Source organism: Lagenorhynchus albirostris, chromosome 3, assembly GCF_949774975.1.
Source record: "Lagenorhynchus albirostris chromosome 3, mLagAlb1.1, whole genome shotgun sequence".
Classification (NCBI taxonomy): domain Eukaryota; kingdom Metazoa; phylum Chordata; class Mammalia; order Artiodactyla; family Delphinidae; genus Lagenorhynchus; species Lagenorhynchus albirostris.
In genome coordinates, this window is record NC_083097.1 from 106,058,320 (window position 1) to 106,082,368 (window position 24,049).

The 24,049-nt window shown below is 37.6% G+C and overlaps 1 protein-coding gene across 1 annotated transcript in view; it reads right to left on the reverse strand.

The window, feature by feature from the left end:
- The window catches only part of FBN2 (fibrillin 2), a 231,120-nt gene that overhangs the window by 128,864 nt on the left and 78,207 nt on the right, over positions 1-24,049 (reverse strand). The window contains exon 7 of the mRNA XM_060146231.1: positions 22,193-22,318. Within this exon, the coding sequence (XP_060002214.1) occupies positions 22,193-22,318 (126 nt within the window). The remainder of the gene's footprint in view (positions 1-22,192; positions 22,319-24,049) is intronic.

Consider the following 24,049-nt stretch of genomic DNA (forward strand, 5'->3'; position numbering starts at 1 on the left):
AGAGCTGGGTCTTTGAGAGGATAATCAAAATTGATAAACCATTAGCCAGACTCATCAAGAAAAACAGGGAGAAGACTCAAATCAATAGAATTAGAAATGAAAAAGGAGAAGTAACAACTGACACTGCAGAAATACAAAGGATCATGAGAGATTACTACAAGCAACTCTATGCCAATAAAATGGACAACCTGGAAGAAATGGACAAATTCTTAGAAAAGCACAACCTTCTGAGACTGAAACAGGAAGAAATAGAAAATATAAACAGACCAATCACAAGCACTGAAATTGAGATTGCTATTAAAAATCTTCCAAAAGCCCTGGACGAGATGGCTCACAGGCGAATTCTATCAAACGTTTAGAGAAGAGCTAACATCTATCCTTCTCAAACTCTTCAAAAACTTAGGGGAGGGAGGAACACTCCCAAACTCATTCTACAAAGCCACCATCACCCTGATACCAAAACCAGACAAAGATGTCACAAAGAAAGAAAAGTACAGGCCAATATCATTGATGAACACAGATGCAAAAATCCTCAACAAAATACTAGCAAACAGAATCCAACAGCACATTAAAATGATCATACACCATGATCAAGGGGGTTAATCCCAGGAATGCAAGGATTCTTCAATATATGCAAAACAATCAATGTGATACACCATGTTAACAAATTGAAGGAGAAAAACCATATGATATCCCCAATAGATGGAGAAAAAGCTTTCAACAAAATTCAACACCCATTTATGATAAAAAACCTCTAGAAAGTAGGCATAGAGGGAACTTACCTCAACATAATAAAGACCATATATGACAAACCCACAGCCAACATTGTTCTCAAAGGTGAAAAACTGAAACCATTTCCATTAAGATCAGGACCAAGATAAGGCTGTCCACTCTCACCACTATTATTCAACAGAGTTTTGGAAGTTTTAGCCACAGCAATCAGAGAAGAAAAAGGCATCCAAATCGGAAAAGAAGAGTTAAAGCCGTCTGTTTGCAGATGCCATGATACTATACATAGACAATCCTAAAGATGCTACCAGAAAACTACTAGAGCTAATCAACGAATTTGGTAAAGTAGCAAGATACAAAATTAATGAACAGAAATCTCTTGAATTCCTATACACTAATGATGAAAAATTCGAAAGAGATATTAAAGAAACACTCCCATTTACCATTGCAACAAAAAGAATAAAATACCTAGGAATCAACCTAAGGAGACAAAAGACCTGTATGCAGAAAACTATAAGACACTGATGAAAGAAATTAAAGATGATACAGATGGAGAGATATACCATGTTCTTGGATTGGAAGAATCAAGATTTTGAAAATGACTATACTACCCAAAGCAATCTACAGATTCAGTGCAATCTCTATCAAACTACCAATGATATTTTTCACAGAACTAGAACAAAAAATTTCACAATTTGTATGGAAACACAAAAGACCCCAAAGAAACAAAGCAATCTCGAGAAAGAAAAATGAGCTGGAGGAATCAGGTTCTCTGACTTTAGACTATACTACAAAGGTACAGTAATCAAAACAGTATGGTACTGTCACAAAAACAGAAATATAGATCAATGGAACAGGATAGAAACCCCAGAGATAAACCCATGCACATATGGTCACTTTATTTTTGATAAAGAAGGCAAGAATATACAATGGAGGAAAGACAGCCTCTTCAGTAAGTGGTGCTTGGAAAACTGGATGGCTACATGTGAAAGAATGAAATTAGAACACTCCCTAACGCCATACACAAAAATAAACTCAAAATGAATTAAAGACCTAAATGTAAGACCAGACACAATAAAACTCTTAGAGGAAAACATAGGCAGACATAAATCACAGTTAGATCATTTTTGAGCCACGTCCTATAGAAATGGAAATAAAAACAAAAATAAACAAATGGGGCCTAATGAAACTTAAAAGCTTTTGCACAGCAAAGGAAACCATAAACAAGACCAAAAGACAATCCTCAGACTGGAAGAAAATATCTGCAAACAAAGCAACTGACAAAGGATTAACCTCCAAAATATACAAGCAGCTCATGCAGCTCAATATCAAAAAAACAAACAACCCAATCCAAAAATGGGCAGAAGACCTAAATAGACATTTCTCCAAAGAAGATATACAGATTGCCAACAAACACATGAAAGGATGCTCAACATCATTAATCATTAGAGAAATGCAAATCAAAACTACAATGAGGTATCACCTCACACCAGTCAGAATGGCCATCAAAAAATCTAGAAACAATAAATGCTGGAAAGGGTGTGGAGAAAAGGGAACCCTCTTGCACTGTTGGTGGGAATTTAAATTGATACAGCCGCTATGGAGAACAGTACGGAGCTTCCGTAAAAAAACTAAAAATAGAACTGCCATACGACCCCGCAATTCCACTACTGGGCATATACCCTAAGAAAACCATAATTCAAAAAGAGTCATGTACCACAATGTTCATTGCAGCTCTATTTACAATAGCCAGGACATGGAAGCAACCTATGTGTCCATGGACAGATGAATGGATAAAGAAGATGTGGTACATATATACAATGGAATATTACTCAGCCAAAAAAAGAAACGAAATTGAGTTATTTGTAGTGAGGTGGATGGACCTAGAGTCTGTCATACGGAATGAAGTAAGTCAGAAAGAGAAAAACAAATACCATATGCTAACACATATATATGGAATCTAAAAAAGAAAAAAAATGGTTTTGAAGAACCTAGGGGCAGGACAGGAATAAAGACACAAACGTACAGACGGACTTGAGGACACAGGAGGGGGAAGTGTAAGCTGGTACGAAGTGAGAGAGTGGCATGTACTTATATATACTACCATATGTAAAATAGATAGCTAGTGGGAAGCAGCTGCATAGCACAGGGAGATCAGCTCCGTGCTTTGTGACCACCTATGTGGGTGGGATAGGGAAGGTGGGAGGGAGATGTAAGAGGCAGGAGATATGGGTATGTATGTATATGTATAGCTGGTTCACTTTGTTATAAAGCAGAAACTAACACACCATTGTAAAGCAATTATACTCCAATAAAAATGTTTTAAAAAAAAGAAAGAATAAATGAAATGAATATAGACCCTGAAATCAAAGCGAGCGTATGGGAAAGGAACAATAAGGCTTCATTACTGAGCTAATATTAATAAAGTTAGTGAAGTAAAGAAACTATATTTTTGGCAAAGTTGATGGTTTCAGCATTAACATTTCAAGCTAATAATATGTAGAAAGCAGCTGAAAATTCAGGCTAAATCTTTAGAAAGTTATTGGCATCTATCTATGGATAAAGACAGTTGAAACCATCAATGTGAATATAATCAGTGAGATGAGAATATAAAGGAAAGAGAAGAGAACATAAGAGAGGGTGTTAAAGATAGTTACAAAGGAGGTATATTCACTTGAAGGAAGAAAATCAAGCGAGAATAAAGAAAAAGTAAAAAGGTAACCAGAATTATTGAAAGCCTATTTAAATTTTAATCAAGTCAAGTGTGGTAGGTAGAATAATAGCCCACCAATGACATCAGAGCCCCAATCCTGGAGACCTGTGAATATGTTAGTTTACATGACAAAGGGGAATTAAGATTATTAATTGATTGGTCCTGCAATGGGGAGAGGACTGTGGATTATCTCGTCCTGGCTGCAACATAATCAAAGGTCCATTTGAACGGAAGAGGGTGGCAGAAATGTCAGATTCAGTGAGAGGTTTGAAGATGTCACACTGCTAGATTTGAAGAGAATGGACGCCACTAGCCAAGGTATGAGGTCAGCTTCCAGAAGCTGGAAAAGTCAAGACAATGGATTCCCCTCTAGGTACGCCAGAAGAAATGCAGTCCTGTCACCACCTTGATTTCAGCCCAGTGAGATCCATTTTAAACTTCTGATCTCCAGAATGTAAGATAATAAATCCGTGTTGTTTTAAGCCACTAAGTTTATAGCAATATGTTACAGCAGCGATAGGAAACTAATACACCAAGGAATTATATTTAAGAAGAAACAGGGTAATCAAGAATAGCGAATGCTATGAGGGATTCAAGAGAATAAAGGTAATTTTACGAAAGGATAAGAAACAGGTGCTAAGGAACTTAAGATTGCTGGTACAAACTAAGCTTTTAGGCGACTGTAGTGAAGAAAGTCAGAAAAAAATGGTATAGTGAGATGTGACCAAAGAGATGGAGGAGAGAGCTTTTGTGTTAATGTGGTTTAGGATGGCCTTGATTGTAGGTAAAGAGTAAGAGTCAGGGGTTTCCCTGATGGCGCGGTGGTTGAGAGTCCACCTGCCAATTCAGGGGACACGGGTTTGTGCCCCGGTCCTGGAGGATCCCACATGCCGCAGAGCGGCTGGGCCTGTGAGCCATGGCCGCTAAGCCTGCGCGTCCAGAGCCTGTGCTTCGCAGCGGGAGAGGCCACAACGGTGAGAGGCCCGCGTACCGCAAAAAAAAAAAAAAAAAAAAAAAAAAGGGTAAGAGTCAGGAAAGAGAAGAGATGCAAGCTAGAAAATGAATTTATTAATAGCAAGAGTTAAAAGGAGTCTAGAAAGGTGATGGAATTAAGCATGGAGCTAGAACATTCTACTCTGGAAAGATGGGAAGACACTTCATCAAAGGCAGAGAAAATGGAAAATGAGGATGTAGTAATAAAGGGAATCTGAGGTTGAATAAGTTCATGTCAAATAGCTTCAGTCTATAGAATAAAATAGAGCACAGATGTTACAAAACTTTAATGTGCATAAGAATCACCTGGACAGCTTATTAATCATGCAGACTTTAACTTCTAGACAGGATTTGTTGGTACTCCACTTCTGCTCCAAACACGGAACAATGACAAATAATATACAAAAAAGACAAAACAAAAAGAGCCAGCTGGTTTCAAAATACAAGATGAAAATTTCCTTGGACCAGAAATAGCTGTAACTAAGCTGTAACTACAGCTGAAACCAGGGGTTTGCTGGACTCCTTCCCCAGAAGCTGGCTGTGATGGGCAGGAGATCAGAATTATCCCTGATGACAATACGGTGTGATAAATACTAAAGCAGGAGTAGTGCAGGGTGACAAGGGAATGCAGAGGCAAAACAGGTCAGGAGAGACTTACACAGGAAAGTGACAGTTAAACTGAAACATAACAGGCAAATAGATCTAAAACAGGCTACAAAAATGAAACAGAGTATTGTTATCCAAGCAGAGAGAAGAGGGCACAAAGACGAGGCAACAAAGTGCACGACTTGAAGAACAAGTAAAAGTTAATGTGTCTGAATCACAGACTGCATAGAAAGAAACAAGCCTAGAGATGTAAGCAGAGGATGACATGCAGAAACTCTGTCTCGAGAACAGGAGACTAAGGAGGGATATGACCAAATCTGTGTTCTAGAAAAACCATCGTGGCTGCAATGTGGAAAAAAGATTGAGAAGAACAAGTAGGAGATAGGGAGACCTCAAAGAAAGCTGTCTCAGTAATCCAGAAAAGAGACCATGGTGATAAAGGCAGAGTGAAGCGGATGGATTCAAAATATATTTAAGATGTGGAATCCATCTAAATTCTTGGTGATAAAATGGTTGTATCAGGAAAGAGAGGTATTAAGAGTGCTATCCAGATTTATGCCTTGGGCTAGAAAGTGGGTAGTTGGGCCAATCACTGAGACAAGGGACTTGAGAAATGCTGGTAAAGGTACACACAGAGAGTTTGAGATAACTGGGGGGCATCCAAAGCATACATGTCTGGTACGCAGATGCATACAAAGGTGGGAAGCTCGGGAGAGATCTAGGTTCTGTTTCTGGGAGCCAACTGCGTATAGATGTTGTTGTTGGTTTTTTTTTTTGGCGGGGGCGGCGGGCAGGAATGTCAGGTAACATAAGAAATGGAGAAAGTCCACCTAGTGAGCTGGCTGAAATTAGTTTCACTTGACTGGTAGGGATATTCTCTAGGTTACAATGGGTTCTAGAGTAAGTCAGAAGAAACAAAGAATGACTGTAGATAATCCCTAAGTGTGATGTGAAAGGAAGAAAAAGAAAGGGCAGTGGCTCAAGGGAAAGACGGAAAGGAAAGGATATTTTTTTAGGATCATGGAAAACACTACGATCCACTGTACATCCAATGTATGGAGGACTAAAGCTTGTTATCTACTATGTAATATCAATATTTTTGTGTTATTTCAGGGTTTTACTATAGTATGACTATATATACCTTCTTTGTCCCTTTTCCTCTAGTTATAGGGAAGTATATTTAAAATACTCTGTGTGATAACATTAATAGGCAGTAAAGGAACCTTTTAAATTAAAAGGTTTTTTGTCCGCTTAGGCAAAATAATAGCATTTTCTTCTATGACTGTAGCAATGTAATGCATGGTTCCTTTTTGGCCTGAAACCAAGAGTGCATCTTTCTAAATACTAATTTGGAGTAACTCAGGCATGAAGTAATGGCAGCAAGAGGCAATTCTATCAGAGTGTTTTTAAGACTGCAACAACAATTGGAGAGCTATTTGTATTTCAAAATACATGAAAATTTCTGATAACATAGTCAAACAATATGAGTTTAAATTTTTGGTCTGCATCCCCAAATGATATCTCTTGGGAAGTGTAGCTATTTACCAGCTGTGGTTTTTCCTTTTCTTCCTATTTTTTCTTTTTTTTTTTTTTTATTTACTCAGGGTGGCAATATTTTGTTACCTTTTGTTAGTCCAAGACAAATAAGACCAAATTATTTACAGGCTGCAAAATACTAAAGGCTTAAAAGGATGACATTGAGCTTCTGTAAAAGAATATTTCTAACAATTGAGTGAACTGTTTAAACCATGTCTTCTAAAATCTTTCTTTCTTCCAATTTTCTCTGCCCTCCATAATTATCTTAAAAATTTTAATATAGAAAAATTAAATTGAAAGGCTCTTTTAATGTTGAGTAAAACCTACAATTTTAACAACATAAAAGTCAGGAAATTCCAAAGTTAAATTCACTATAACCATTTGGACTTGGCAAAGATGCAAGCATTTAATATTTTCTGTTCCCATTTTTTCTTTTAAACATCAGTACATTAAGACATAATCATAAAACCCTTGGGATTTTTAAATGTATTTTGGCATAATGTAGTAGGAATCTTAATTTAAGAAATCTTGATCTTTCATCAATAATTTGATGATGCATCAAGGCATTTATTTTGTATTTTCTAAATAAATGGCATTAAGTGAAAATGTGTCCTACCTTCCATTATAGAATTATTATATAAATATTCATTAGCCTCTGTGCTTTTCATACTTATCGCCATAAAAGGAAATAAATTCAACAAAAATGGTATGCCCAGTTACTAAGACACATACTATATGCAATTCTTATTAAAAAAAGTTAATCTTTGAATTGTTACAGTTGTATTTTCCTGGGTTTGGCTGATTTCCTTATTCCCCTGATAGATTTCATTCATATATATCCAGTTTAAATTCAATATGTAACTGTACATACACTGAACTGCACAGACATATCTGTGTTTGTGCACAGATTGGATTGTGTAGGTGTAAGTATGCAGGGGTCACTCCTAAGGCTCACTCAGCCTGTAAAGCACACAATTTGATTTGCTCAAGGAGGTGATGGAGTTGCATAAATCCAACAACTCATCCACTAGCATTCTGTGTGCAAAGTGGCAAATTCAAAATGGCTGACTGGGAAAACTTACCAAGACTGATTGGACCTCACTGGGGTCACACTCTGGGCTGACAGAGCACAGACACATTTGCACAACATATTGAATGACTGCTTTACAGTACAAGACAGAATTGTTGCTTATCCACAGGAAGTAATCTGGACAATTCTCAAGGACACTGAAGCACCTCAGGGGTCTTCACTGAGATTCTGAAAGACTTTCATGTTTGAAATTCACTTTTCTTTAAATTACTCACAGGATCTGTCTGATGATTTATGCAAAAGTTAAATGTTTGCCTGCAGACTTACAACTGTAAGTCATGAAGTTGAAATGTTTTCAAATAAACTGAGAAAATATGTGGTAATGAGTATTTGAAACCATAAGGGTGCAAGCAGAAAGTAGCTTTTTATTTCTCCCACTGCCATTTTGCACATTTTCTTTTGACCAGTTCTTTCTTGACCCTAGGAAATTTCAGGCAGCTCCCTTAGGTTTTCCTACCCTTTTTAGATGAACAAAATGTCTGCTCAAATGCAACAAACCACATAGTTCTAATTTCTCATCCAGTTAAAGCTTTTCCTCCTTCCCAGTTTGAGCCTGCAGAAGCTTAGAAGCCTTCAGCAGTGGAGATGTGGTTGTCTTTTTTCCTTCTATTTTCCTATTCCTCCCTCCCAAGACAGCAGCTATTATGAGTTCTTTCAATGCTGTAGTGGGGAGGAGAGAGGACAGGTACTGGTAACAAAGATTTTACTTGGTTGGTGGAGATGTTATCTCACAGATTTTTCCTTCTCAGTCTCCTTTGCTGGTTCTTTCTCATCTCCTGGACCTCTAAGTGTTGAAATGTTCTAGGGCTCAGCCCTTGTATTCTTCTCTATCAAAATGCTCCCTTTATGATCTATCTATTCTCATGGCTTTAAACATCAGCTACAAGCTGAAGACTCCCAAATTTATATTGTGAGCCTCGACCTTGCTCTGGACCTTAACCCATATATGCAACTACAAATGGCTACCTGAATGTCTAATAGGTGTCTCAAATTAACCATCTAAAGCTGAGGTCATGGTATCTACCCCCCCACCCAACTATGTACCCCCCCACAGATGTTCTCCATCTCAGTTAATGGGAACTGTGTGACCTCCCTTCGGAAAACCTTGGAACTACTCAATTCTTTTGTTTCCCCAGCTCACAAGTGACCCTCAACAAATTCTGTTGGTTCAACCTTCAAAATACATGAAATTCAACCATTTCTTATCACGTTTACCAATAACCTCCTGGTCTAAGCTATCATCAAAACTCACACTACTGCAATAGCTTTTTAATTGCTCTCCCTGCATCCACATGTTCCCTTATCATCTTTTTAACCACCCAGCAGCCAGAGCAAATCTTTTTAAATGGAGGTCAGAATATTTCACTCCTCTGCTCAGAACTCTCCATTGACTCTCATTTTGAGAACTCAAATTAAAGTCCAAAGTACTTACCTGGGCCTGCAAAGCTCCACAAAATCTGGCACCAGACTGCATCTCTAAACCTGTCACTTCCTAGTCACGGTCCTCCTTACCCCTGTGCTCCAGTCACACTGGCCTCTTTAACATTCTCTCCATCCCTCAGGCATGCCCCTGCTTCAGAGCCACTGCACTTGCTGGTCCCTGTCAGGCATCCACCTCCCCTCACAGCCATGGTTTTCCCCTCACCTCCTTCACACCCTCATTCTCACCCAGCTTTGATTTTCTGATGGCTTTTTCACATCTGACAGACATGGTGTAGATTTTTACTTGTTTACTGTTTGTCCCTTGTTTTTACAATGTAACCTGCATGAGAGAAAGGATTTTTATCCGCTTGTTCACTACTCTTTCCCCAGGGTCTAGTAGTGTGCTAGGAACTCAATAAATATTTTTCTGAATGAATGATTCTGGCATCAGTGCCCTCTGGGCATGGTGGCTACAAAGCCTAATACTTTTACTGATATTTTGGGAAACCTCAATGCTGAGGTCTCTCACTTCTCACCGCTGAGCCCAGGGATACCTCCTCTATCTGACCACTTGTAAGTCTCTCAACAGCCCCAGTTTTCTGACAGTTTATCCCCAGGCTAGGATCACCCACCCTACAGGAATCCATGTGGCAAGAGCTCTTTTCAAGAACACCCAACCCATCTCCTTTCTGTGGGGTCCTCACTTGGGAGGTGGGAAACTCATGTATCCTTTGCCTTTCAAACTCTGGAAATGCAGAGCAGAGAGTCTTCAGATCTGGGTTGGGCTCCACTTCTTTTGTTCCCCCTCCTACACTCTAGTTCATGGGCAACACTTTCCAAAAAAGATCCTCACTACCCTTCAACTTCTTTAAGGATTCTCTCTTTTTACACAGCCCAGAGGTGAGGGATGAACCAATGAAGGCAGAACAATCTTCCCCTTTCTTTTCTCCCTCATCTCACTCCATTGTTCACAAGTTATGCAAATGATAAAGACAGTAGTTACATATAATATAACAATATTCCTAAAAGAAAAACACAATCAAATTTTAATTGTTTAAAGAGGAGCATGTCCTAGAATATATTTTACCATGAGATCCACATACTTTCTTGATTCTAGATAGAAATATTAATACTCGATTAACTAGTCACTACAAATAGAGTGTCCACACTAGTACACAGGATTTATATAAAATGCAACATCACACTTTTTGGAAAAAGAAACATCAACATGAACAATCTTCTATCTTGAAGCTATAGGGAATATTTTTAATGTAAAATCAAGTTTCAAACAAATGTCAGAATGCTATACTTCCTGTTTTTGTTAGTTAACTATAAAAAATATTTTTTTATCATATGGTAAATTAAGGGAAAAATATTCCATGTGGTAGGAAAAGTTATGATAATCTAATTGGTGATTAGCTGTATTCTATGAGTTTGTTATGAAGAATTAATTTTCTAAGCCAACAACTAAACATTCACAATATGGATTTACTAAAGTATTAGATGAGAAATTTTTAGCAAACTTCAAATGTTTTCTATTACAAAATATCTTCAATGGCTTCCAATCTGTTGTGCTTAGAACCCAGCAAAACAAGAAAGGAACCTTTGATAGTTTTTCCCAACATTACTGAAAGCATTTTTTTATATGCCTTCATGTTAAAACAGAACCTATTTATGTATAAGTATATAGCAGTAGTTTTAGAAAAAATTTGCTCATATTTTTGTTTGAAAATTTTTATTTTAAAAATAAAATACTAACTGCAGTAGCATACACATCCCTTCTTTTTGAGTGCTGCATTGATTCATAGACCACATACAGGTAGATGCTTAAGAGAAGAATGAACTGGAATGATGTTAATGATGTCAACAGAAATTTTCTTGTAATTTCAGGAATGACCAGGTTTCTAATTACAGTCTAGGTGACAGCAGAGAAGAATAGAAAAAGAGCAATACTATAAGAAAGGATGGGAAGAAGAGGAGACAACAATTGGAGATAAGAAAGATAGACCTAGAAAGAAAGATAACAGAGCTAAATTTTTTATGATCTTATTAGCAGCCCATTCCTTTCCTTTTGGAACTCTCTGGCAAACATAATGGTGACCCTGAGTTTCAGTTTGGAGAACACATTTTCAGAAGTAAAACAGCTTTGTGATAATAATAACAATAACTATAATGATGATAATAATAAATCTTACAATGTCATTTCTAAAATTCTAGTCATTAAAAATCACATCTCCATACCAACTGCTACATCCTTGAATCACTTATATTACTTTTTACTTAATATATTTCTGTATGCATACTCATTTAAAAAATTTAAATAAGAGGATTTTTAGGGCACTGAAAATAGTCTTTATGATACTGTAATGATGGATACATGTCAGTTTTCATTTGTCCAAATCCAATGTGCAATACCAAGAGTGAACCCTAAGGTAAACTACAGGCTTTCGGTGATTATGATGCATCCATATACGTTCATCAATGTAACAGAGGTACCACTCTGGTGGGGGATGTTGATAACGGGGAAGGCTCTCCAGTGCTGAGTCAAGGACTATAGGAGAAATCTCTATACTTTCTTCTCAATTTTGCTATGAGCCTAAAACTGCTCTAAAAAATAAAGTCTCTACAAAAAATTTTAATTTGAACTTTGTTATAATGAAAAATACTTTCAGGAATAGCATTCATAAACACATAGTTTTGATGTATTAGTTATGTTTTTTTTCCTTATGACATTTTAATGGATTATAACTATTAAAATAAAATTTGTTTGTCCATGACCCACCTAAAATCACCTAACCAGTCACTAAGAAAATAGCTATAAAATTAGGTAAAGGGAAGACAATTTGAAATAGGGCAAGAATAGTGATAACCATGATAATCAAGAACAGGGGTTGGCAAACTGCAGCCTATTGCCTGTCTTTGTAATGAAAAGTTTTATTAAAACACAGCCACACTCATTCATTTATGTATTTAATGTCTATGGCTGCTTTTGCATTAGGGTGGTAGAGTTGCATATCAGCAATAAAAGGTGACTTCCATCTCCAAAAATATTTATTATCTGGCCCTTTACAGAAAAAGTTTGTCGACCCGTGATCTAGAAGGACTCTGCACTCAAGAGTGCCTTGAGTTTGCTTTAATTTAAAGAAATGAAACTGGAAATCATAAGCATTTGGGGGAGGTTTATGAGACAATGAAAGTTCCTGAGGTCATTTGGGAAACCACTCTCAAAAAGAAGGCCCACTCCCTGTAACAGAAGATTGGAAAACGAAGGTCAACACAAAGTTTTAAGTTAAACTGAAATGTTAAAGGATGTATCACTTTTATTATCTTCTCTTTTCATTTTTTATTAACTAGCAAATAGTACTGATTTTGCTGGGTAAGAAAGTCCTCACCATAATCCCTAATACATATAAGAACAAAATGAAAAGCTGTTTACTTCTATGTGATATGAACTCTTATATGATATTCTATCACAAATTAGAGAAGGGAAATTTTGATTTATAGTCACATACTCCTGGTAGCATTTCCAAGAATTTGGAAGTTGAAACCTAAAGCTGAAAAATATGTTTATGCTTCAGATTAGCATCAGCTACAGCTAGTTAAATCAAGCCGTACTAAATTTAGTATGATGGTGTACAGCTGTTAGTAAACATTGCCCAAATTGTCTTCTGCCAATCACCAGAATTCAGCCACGCTAGACTGTACAAACCCGCAACTTTGCCCTGCATTTGTCCTATGTGCACTGCTGCTGGACTGAGACAAAAATATACTCAGACAGCTTTCATAGTTAAACTGAAAAAGACATGTTAACATGTGAAATATGAAACCACCGTCCATCAGGAAAACCAAAGCTTACACAGAAAACACAGTAACTCATATAATATCCATATGATGACACTGAAAGAAACTTGCACATACTATAACTAAATTTATTCATTTGTTTATTTTAAATGCTGTGTCCTTGAAATAAGAGCTGCTTAAAATAGTTGTCTTCTGGAAGTAAGTAAAACAACAGGTAGTTGGAGAAACAATTTACTTGACCTTTTGACCAATACAGCAGGAGACTATAGTTAAAATTTTCAAAATCATTTATATTATCCTTAATTAATTGCACTTAAATCTAGCAAAGGCAGAGTATAGATGAGAAACACTTTACACTGAAATATGAAAGGATTATATTTAATAAAAAGAGAGATTCCTAATTTGGGACTATGAAAGAAACACAGCTTAAGCATTATCACAGCTTTGTTTATTTATATCTTGACTAAAATGGAAGCTCTAAAATTAATTAGCAGCTCCTAAAAATTTTCACCAGTCCTTCATACATTTTTCCATGCCTAGATGGTGAATGTAGTATACACAAGGTCAGTAACTGACAACACTTGTAAAAAATGCAGTCATGGATCAAGGTATTATATTTCAAATTTTGTTACATTTTTACCTGACTACACAGGACATTTCTTTAGAGTAGACTAATTTCCTTCAGGCACTGAGCCATGGTAATTTGTGAGATAGCCTTTCTCTCTCTCTCTCTCTCTCTCTCTTTCAGTAGAAGCTAAATTTACATATCGAGAATATTGTAAAACCAGCATTTTATTTTGTTTATTTTGGCCTGCATTATTGCCTTTACATTTCTACTATAAAACAGCAATGACTTAGTAAAATGAATAAATGAGGGAGCATATTTGAGTTTATATCTTTTTTTTCTAATGTCAAAGTTCAAAATGTTCACCTGATCCTTTCATTCCAGGGTAGAATAGATTTTTCTATCACTAACACACACCTACTTTTGCATCTCTGAGAATGGTTTTTTGCAGGCTCTCAATTTTTCCAGTGATCTTCAGCATAAAGTGAACTGCAAGAATCATGTAAATTACTTTACCATGCTTTTTTTCATATTTATTTAAAAAGGGATTTAAATATACAATGGCACTGGGGAAACACTGGTTCCACCATTTGGGAAAATTTCCCTGAATCCACTAAAATACAATTTCCTGACCATTGTGTTATGCTAAATAAATAAAAGTCCCCTGGGCCTCAAATATCCATTTCTGTAATTTGGGTGAAACTGGGGCTAGAGGAGTAAAAACAGGGTGAGACGTCAGGAATTAATGGATAATCTTAAATCCCCAGTTCCATGTTCCTTCATCATGATGATGGGTTTGAGTCCATTTCATTGTTTGTTAATACTTTGGTCAGAGTAGGCAAATATATGCTCCAGTAGGTCAATTTTGTTTTGTTTTGTTTAAGATTAAAAGAGTTTATTTATAGGAAACTGTACTACAAGTAATAACTGAAATGTTATATTAGAACTCTTTTATAATTATTTTTTTAAGATCTCAAATCACATGGTTTATTGAATCTTTTATAATTAAATTGTCTATGCTATATATCCCTGCCATCTTTAACAAAGACCTAAAAAAGGCCAAATGCTTTCTTTATCTTATATAATACTCATAAAAACCTTATATAGAAAAGACCATTATTATCTCTACTGTAAAGATAAAGGCATTAATTTGCTTGAGATCACACAGTCCCCACATGCTGCTGAAGCACAGACCCTGACATTTGGGCCCCAAATCTTGTACTATTTGCTCCTATGCTCTCCTCTCTCTCCACATTTATTTCCTGAATTGTACTTGAAACTTAAATTGTCATTTCTCTCTACAATTTTCCTCTTGTTCTTGGAATGAAAACTTTAAAAAATAAATTTCTTGTAAAAGAAAGTTAAATTGTAAAGCAATTATACTCCAATAAAGATTTTTAAAAAATCACATTTAAAAAAAAGTTAAAATGTGACCTGAATATTTCTAATTTTTTTTCTAATTGATTCAAAACCTAGATCACAAGCTAAAGAATATCTTTTTGTTAAATAATTTTCTTTTGGAATATGTATTTTTCACAGACTTCATGTCTGTAATGATGATGCTACCCATAATGCCGTAAATAAAGAACTCTTTCTCCTTCAGGCTTTCGTGGAAAACTATGTGTGCAACTTTCCATGAAAACCATTTCATTTAGGTTTAAATTAAGGGAGAGATGTCACTTCAGTAACTCAGTATGAAATATTGCTGTGAGTTGCCTAAGATTGCCAAAGTAGTGCCCAAGTTACTTAATGCATGCATTTTAATAGCAGAAGTCATTTGTGAGAAGAAGCTGAAAGAGTTTAGACTGGCAACTTCTGATAAATACCCTAGAAAGTGATATGTGCTGATTTTGCCTCAAATGTCAGCCCCAGGCTGCTGTTTGGCTGCTCCTCTGGACTTCCTATCATTCTTGCCTGCTGGCCTCACTTTCTTGGATGTGACATTTCCATTCATGAGACACATGGGGGGCTTCTAAAGTCAAAATTGAAAACCCCACTGCTAACCTGGCCCATATGCCCTTCCCAAATGGTTATGAAAGCATAAATGCTTCAGATTTCCATTTTAGATTTTAACTCTTAATATATATGCAAAAAATTTCTAAGCCACTCAAGGCTCTGCCTCCCAAGATAAATGCATCATGAAAAGCAGATTCCTTAGTGCAAAGAACTTTTACTATCAATTCATTTGATTACAAGTCACTGTCTACCTTCTATGGGGGGGCGGGGAGAAAGAGAGAGAGAGAAACGAAAACACAGGGAACTTGCTGGATGTCATTTTTGCTTAGCACACACAGGAAGCAATGGCAAGTTGAGCCAGGCTTTGATTCTCAGAGCTAGTAGTTCCATTTAAATAAAGTTTCCATTATTGTCCCTGTGTTATAAAATTAATAACTTTGTTTCCAGGGGAGACGGTATGGGGAACTGGGAAGAAGGAGGCTGGGGACTAAGATCAGGTTAACTTAGGAAAATGAGCTTTAGCAATCTTTGCCAGTGTGCTGGACTTGCCCAGAATTTAATCCTGTTCTCAAGGAGGCGATTGGGCTATTATAGCCTCCATCCCTTCTATTAATATACCTCAAAAATGAGACTGAATATTGAAGGCTGTTGCCAGGAAAATGCTATGCTTCAGATGAGGTGATGCTTCAAAAGCCAAGATACGGAAACAACCCAAGTGTCCATCAACATACGATGGATAAAGAAGATATAATGGAATATTACTCAGCCATAAAAAATGAAAATTTACCATTCGCAACAACATGGATGGAACTAGAGAGAATTATGCTTTCTGAAATTAGTCAGAGAAAGACAAATATTGTAATGTTATCACTTATATGTGGAATCTAAAAAATAAAACAAATGAATGTATGTGCAAAACAGAAGCAGACTCACAGATATAGAAAACAAACCAGTGAATATCAGTGGAGAGAGGGAAGGTGGGAGGGGCAAGATAGGTGTATGGTACACAAACTACTATGTATAAAATAGATAAGCAACAAGGATATATTGTAGAGCACAGGGAAATATAGCCATTATTTTGCAATAACTTTAAGTGGAGTATAACCTATAAAAATATTGAATCACTATGCTGTATACCTGAAACTAATTTAGTATTCTAAGTGAAGTATACATCTCAATTAAAAAAAAAGAGTAGGTCATGCTTAATGCTTTGGGAAAATATAAATAAATTGTAACATGTGCAAAACAAAAACTAACAAGATATGGAAATGTTTGCAGTATCTTTGCTTCTCCTGTATGATTTCTTAATCTGTATCATGAGCTCAAAGCCTCGAGGAAAAGACCTAAGGAGTAATTTAGAAGATGGGAGTCTAGCCCTGTGAGCCAGAGTGGGCTCACTGATCGCTCAGCAGATGCTTCTCTGAAAGGCAGCACACAGGCCTGGGATGAGGGGGGAGGCACCCTAACTGCAGAGTGTCAGGCTCTTTGTTCCCCAATCAGGCATCAAACAACAGTAGGTGGAAACAAGGCTCAGCATGCTAAGCCTTGTGACCTAAGCTGCCTACACAGACATCAATCCTAGTGGAAATGTGAATGAGTCACCCTTTGGGAAATGAAGGGATCAAAAAGAGAGGTAGATATCCCTCCGGAAAATCAGCGTATGTGTGTCTGCAAGTATACTGACCACTATTCACAACAGGAAGAACCAGAAAACGATGCCCATCAGTGAGAAAGTGGATAAACACACTAAGATAAAGCCACATAATGGAATATTATATCCTATTCTAAAGAATGAACTAGAACAACATGCAACTATATAGATGAACCATTTCATTATAATAAAAGCTCCACACAGATCAAAATTTTTTTGTAAAATTTTAAAAACTGAAATAATAATTAACAATAATAAGTGAAATATCTATAGGTGTAATACAACCATCTAAAAAAAGCCAGAAAAATGTAGAATCCAGATACAAAGTGTGGTTGAGGGAGCACCATGATCAATACGGGTTATTATCCTGGCCCTGGCTTTTATTTTTGGTAGTTTCATGGGTACTTATTACATTATTTAAAGCAACTTAAAAAAGCAGGCTATGACACCCAAACATTGAGAGGACCCTTGGACACAGGGTCTGAAATGACACTGACACCTGGAGGTGGCATCATGGTCCCACATTAGTATGAGGATACAGAAGAACCAGGCAATGAATGAAGCTCTGGACCAGGTTCAGGTCACAGTGGGTCCACTGGGTGCACGGACCCAGCCAGTATTCACTTCCCAAGACCTCAAATGTCTAATTAGTCGGAACACACCTATTAGTTGGCACAACTGGCACAGACAGCACTTGGCCTGTAGGGCAAGAGCTATTATAGTGAGGAAGGCCAAGTGGAAGCCTCTGAAATTGCTCCACACTTTTAGATAGGGAATCAAAGAAAAAAAGAAAGCAGGGTTTGTGTGGAATAATAATGAGATTATGCCATGAAACAAATACAGTGATGAATAAAAGTCTGTGCAACTGAGAGAGAGAGGGAGCATAGATATGTAGGTAGATGTGTGTATATGTGTGTGTAGAGAGAAAAGAAATCCTGAAATAGACAAATGCAATCACCATAAAGTAGAGCTAGATTGACCTGTTTCCTACTTTAAAAGTCCTAACCTACCTATTTGCAAAGGAGCAGCCTGTGTTTTGACTCCTGCATCAGCTGTGATTTCACTGGGCCATGAAGCTCATTTGCAGTTGATGACCAGGATTTTTGCAGCTTTTTGTTTAAAGATGATTTAAGAACATGTTTCTTCACAATACAACTACTACATACACCCTTTAAAATAATACTTATATTTTTGCCAAAAGCAAATTATAATCAGCTTCATTGTATTAACACCCTGACCTCTTCCTCTTTTACTATTAATTTCTCTAGACCTCTGCTATTGACTCCCTTCTGTGAATAAAGACAGAATTAGTTCAGTTCCAATTTTCCCTACTGTTGTTCTCCTTCCCCTGCAATTTCAATTCTAAAGTCATAAAGAATGGATTATTTTAGCACAGTGGTACATAATAAACTTTCATTTTAATAAACAGAAAATATAGCAAAATCTCCACAGCCAGTACAAGGATCACCGAAATGGGTCTAACTCTGACCTTGCTGGATTGCAGGGCATGACCACAGAAAGCAATGAGCAAACAGGTACCCCTGTTGCTTCTGCTGTCTCCATGAGTTTCCCCCTGTAAATACAGTCCATGAGTTGGAGTGTGTGCTGCCCGGTCACCCACCTTTGCTTGCTCAACAGAGCTTGCTGAGAGTGAAAGCTCTGGAATGAATCTAGCAGGTTGGACCCCTGGCTCCATGGTTTCCTAGCCATTAAACCTTGCAAAAGTCACTCAGACTCTCTGTGCCTCAGTCTCTTCTTCTGTAAAGTGGGTTAATAATAGTAATCAACCTCACAGCACTGTATTATGATTTAATAAGAAAACCCATGTAAAGTGGTTTAAGTATAGTCGAGAATAAATTAAGTGCTCCATAAATATTAGCTTTTATTAATATGTTATTTTGGCACAAATTACCTGCAGGCAGACTCAGACAAAAAATTACTAATAATGCACAATAAAAAGTGTTGTGATAGAGGAATACCTTATTTGTTATGAGAGCAGAAAGTAGATTTGAGTTTAACAGCGTGGGCTTTCTTATTTAAGGGAGAGGGGATTTATGTTTTAACTACAGTGTTGCAAATTTCTTAAGAAGATTTAAAAGCTAGTTCTGTGTTTTTTAAATTAATGACCTAAAACGTTTTCCAATGTTTACAGTCCCCTTACTTGAATCTCAATTTTTAATATGTAGTTTTCTTTGGGAGAAATAGTCAATGAATTTATTTATTATTTATTTTAAAGTTAATACACTTTTGGTAATATGAGTAAAAGTAAGTACCTTTCAGTTTAGCACAGACGTTTATTTTCCACGGTTTATCAGAGTTGGAACAGCAGCTAACGATACTGTGCCAACAACTTTCATGAATTTCATGAGCATAAATAAATACATTTGTTGTCACAAATCCCAAACAACTAAATACTGTGGTAATGGAGCAAAGCTGAAGACCCTTCAGAATAAATTGCAAACAACTATTTGACATGTAAAGGGCCACGGAAGGGAAACTTTCCAATACAGTGATGCTATTTTCCTGCCTTCCATTTAAGCCAGGAAAGAATAACTAGCTCAAGGAATGTCAGAGAAGGTATAGTCTGGGAGGAGGGATCATGTAAGGACATCTGGTACCTACTTGTGCTTTATCCAAGTGGACTGAAATTCAAAATAACATATTTTATTATAAAAAAGAAAAATGAGGGCAGTCTTCTGATATACCATTTCACATTATATTGATATGTTCTGCTTTTCTTCTTCATTTAAATTAAACAGACATTTAGATGAATGAATCTTTGAAAAGCGTAAATAACTGAAACAACTTTCTTTCTGGATGTGAATAAATAGTTTATTCCACCAAAGAATAATTTTGCCCACTGTATGACAGAATTAGGAAAAGCTTTTGTAGGCAATCTGGCCCAGGAGAAATAAGATATGACTTTTGTAGACATGAGAGGTATTATTGAATCTGGGATACTAACTTAGTGATGGGGGAAAATAACTGATTCTTTTACAGACAAACAGAGAGAGAGAAACATATATTCCTTTCTGCTTTGGACTCAGATTAACTGCTCAGACAGTAGCCTATAACTGAACATGAGAAAAAAGAATCCACCCGACTAATGATGTGAAACAAAACAGGCCTCAATGATAGATACAGAGTCACAGGTTTCAAACATTAAATTAGGAGATGAATGCTCCTTCACCATTTTTTTTTCATTTTAGTATAAACTATATATGTTCAAACTTCCAGTAGAACAAGCCTTTTAGGATAAGATTTTAGTTAAGAAGATATCCCAATGAACAAGCAGAAGATAGTTCTTCCTCTTAAATAGAGAGTGAAGGTCCCTGACCTCAAAAGCATTTCCTGCAGGTGACCAAAGAGGGACAATGACACAAAAATCTAAAAATGCTAAACTGCACTTAAGGTTCATGCTCTTGGTTTTTGAATTGCAACCAAAGTAAAATAAGATTATTAAGAAAGTGAAAAAAAAAGTCAGATGAAGGAAAAATTCCCATCATGACGATTACTGGCCTCTTTCCAAAAACAATTTCAACTCTGGCCCCATATTTTCTTTTCTTTTGGATATTCAACCCAAGTAAAAGAACTTAACTTATTATCTAGCCTGTTCCCAATGAATCAATATAGCTTACGATATATCAGGAACTGTTCCAGGCTCTTTGATATAACATGAACCAAGACAGAGTTTTTGTCCTCAACGATCTTACTCAAGTGTTGAAGTGAGATGGTCAATAAACAAATACACATACAAAAAAATCAATAACACAATTTTTCAAAGTTATTAACGTGACTTTGCAGTTTCTTGTTAATGCTACCACCACTCCCCTAATGACATATTCAAAGCTCTAGAGTTACCTTTCTTATTTCTGAACAGATCTAGTAACTTACAGACTGAAAAAGATTTCTTTGGAGAATTTCATTGCCATATGAACAGAAATATAAAATGTGCTATAATAGAAATAGGAAGGGCATAATTTGAAACTAAATCTTTTAGTACTTCTATATTTCACATTCATTGTAATCCACATAAAAAATTAAAATCTTACCTTTGACAGTTGGTCAAAAGTAATTGCTATCATCGTATTTTTATTTAGAACAAACAGTAGCTTTAAACTTATGGCAACACTTTTGCATTGATACTACATAAACTATATGTAAACTGACTATAATTCAAAACCTGTAACTGAGTGTAGCAACAGTTTATAGTCTTTCCAGATATATTATGCCACCAATTACACTAAATAATTTTAAGTAAGGAAACACCACTTGATCTTTTACATAAAGAGACACTATAACCCAAAGAAAATTGATAATACTCACTTTTAAGACCTATTCAAATAAATATGACTTAGACACAAAGTAAAGGCTTCATAAAATCCTTAGCTTTCAAATTCTAATCACCACTTCTTCCAATCATACTATTCCCCACCAATCCCAAACATTAAATCACATAATTTTTTCTCGGCTTTGGTTAAATGGATTTGGCTGCCTGGGCAGGAAATAAGGAAAGAGACGACTGGATTCAGGGCTCCAGGTGGCGCCTACATTACATCAATAGCCCCCTTTCCTAAAGAACATAGACAAGTGCGAATAGAGTGGCACTGACTTTCGCCAAACTGTGTCTTGGTTCTATATGTTGTTTTTATGAAACGTGCTGTAGAAAAGGCTCATTCCATTTCAACTAAGAAGTAATACATTGTTGGATGATTAATGGAAATGTCACAACCACTCTCATCAATCGGCGGCTGTGCCTTCTCACGTATAGTCAAACACTCTCCTTGTTCCTAGGAACTAGTCTGTACCCAATTTTAATGTTTGATATAATTTCATAAGTGAAATAGAAAACTATTTCATTAAGGAAAAAATATAAATGGCTGGATTACTCTGACTCTTACTAAAACAAACTGAGATAACAAATGTAAAATGATCATTGGCTCTTTTTCCAAATCAACCCAATTAATTACACAAACTAATACAAAACTACTCTAAGGTTATTCCTTCACTTTCATATTAAAATAAATAATTACAATTGTGATTAAATCCTCCAAAACTCAAAATGAAGTCATGTTTTTCTTGGATTCAGAGTCAACAATTAGACATGTCCCTCAAAATAGAGACCCTTACCTTCACATTTCTGAGTAGTTTCACTCTGCTTGTGACCAGCAGGACATTTGCATTCAAAAGAGCCCACTGTATTGATGCAGTTTCCTCCCTGGCATATCCCAGGAATAGCCTGGCATTCGTCAACGTCTGTAAGAAGAAAGTATTTTCAATATAGATATCATTGATTTTCACAATATCTATGTCTATTTGTACATACATATTTCTTGAATGCACAGAAGATATTCGCTTGTTCGCAAGAGAATGAGGTGTGAGGAGTCAGGATCCCTTTGTATGCATGCATTTTAACTTATATAAATGGTATATGTTAAAGATCTCATTTTGTTTCTTGATTTTTTTCTTTTAGAATTTTGTTTCTACAAACCATCCATATTGTTATGTGGGCAACCAATCTCTTGCTTTGATTTGCTGCAAAACACTTAGTGTGCTTACTCTCCCGGTGATGGGCACTCAGCATCCTCCAACTTCTCACCACCTCAGGTGAACAAACAGATAATATGACTAGACGTACATCTATTAAAGTAATTTAATTCATAGTTTAAAATCTTTGCCCAAAGAAAACTTCAGGTCTAGTGGCTTTGCTGTTAAATTCTTTCAAACATTTAAGAAAGAAACAATACCAGTTGTACACAAATTCATACAGAAAAGAGAAGACACTGCCCAACCCATTTTATTGAGCTGGCATCACCCTGAAACCAAAGCCAGACAAAGACATCATAAGAAGGAAAACGAGGGGCGGAGGGGAAGATGGCGGAAGAGTAAGACGCGGAGATCACCTTCCTCCCCACAGATACACCAGAAATACATCTACTCGTGGAGCAACTCCTACAGAACACCTACTGAACGCTGGCAGAAGACCTCAGACCTCCCAAAAGGCAAGAAACCCCCCCACGTACCTGGGTAAGGCAAAAGAAAAAACAGAGACAAAAGAATAGGGACGGCACCTGCACCAGTGGGAGGGATCTGTGAAGGAGGAACGGTTTCCACACGCTAGGAAGCCCCTTCGCGGGCGGAGACTGCGGGAGGCAGAGGGGGAAGCTTTGGAGCTGCGGAGGAGAGCACAGCAACAGGGGAACGGAGGGCAAAGTGGGGAGATTCCCGCACAGAGAATCAGGGCCGACCGGCACTCACCAGCCCAAGAGGCTTGTCTGCTCACCCGCCGGGGCGGGCGGGGCTGCGAGCTGAGGCTCGGGCTTTGGTCGGAGCTCCGGGAAAGGACTGGGGTTGGCGGCGTGACCACAGCCTGAAGGGGTTAGTGCACCACGGCTAGCCGGGAGGGAGTCCGGGAAAAGGTCTGGAGCTGCCGAAGAGGCAAGAGACTTTTTCTTCCCTCTTTGTTTTCTGGTGCGTGAGGAGAGGGGTTTAAGAGCGCTGCTTAAAGGAACTCCAGAGACGGGCGCGAGCCGCGGCTAAAAACGCGGACCCCAGAGACGGGCGCGAGCTGCGGCTAAAAGCGCGAACCCCAGAGACCGGCGCGAGCTGCGGCTAAAAGCGCGAACCCCAAAGACGGGCGCGAGCCGCGGCTAAAAGCGCGAACCCCAGAGACGGGAGCGAGCCGCGGCTAAAATGGCGGACCCCAGAGACGGGTGTGAGCCGCAGCTAAACGCGCGGACTCCACAGACAGGCGCGAACCGCGGCTAAAAGCGCGGGCCCCAGAGACGGGGCTAAGGCTGCTGCTGCCGCCACCAAGGGGCCTGTGTGCGAGCACCGGTCACTAGCCACACCCCTCTTCCGGGGAGCCTGTGCAGCCCGCCACTGCCAGGTTCCCAGGATCCAGGGACAACTTCCTGCGGAGAACGCACGACGGGCCTCAGGCGGGTGCAACGTCACGCTGGCCTCTGCCGCCACAGGCCTGCCCCA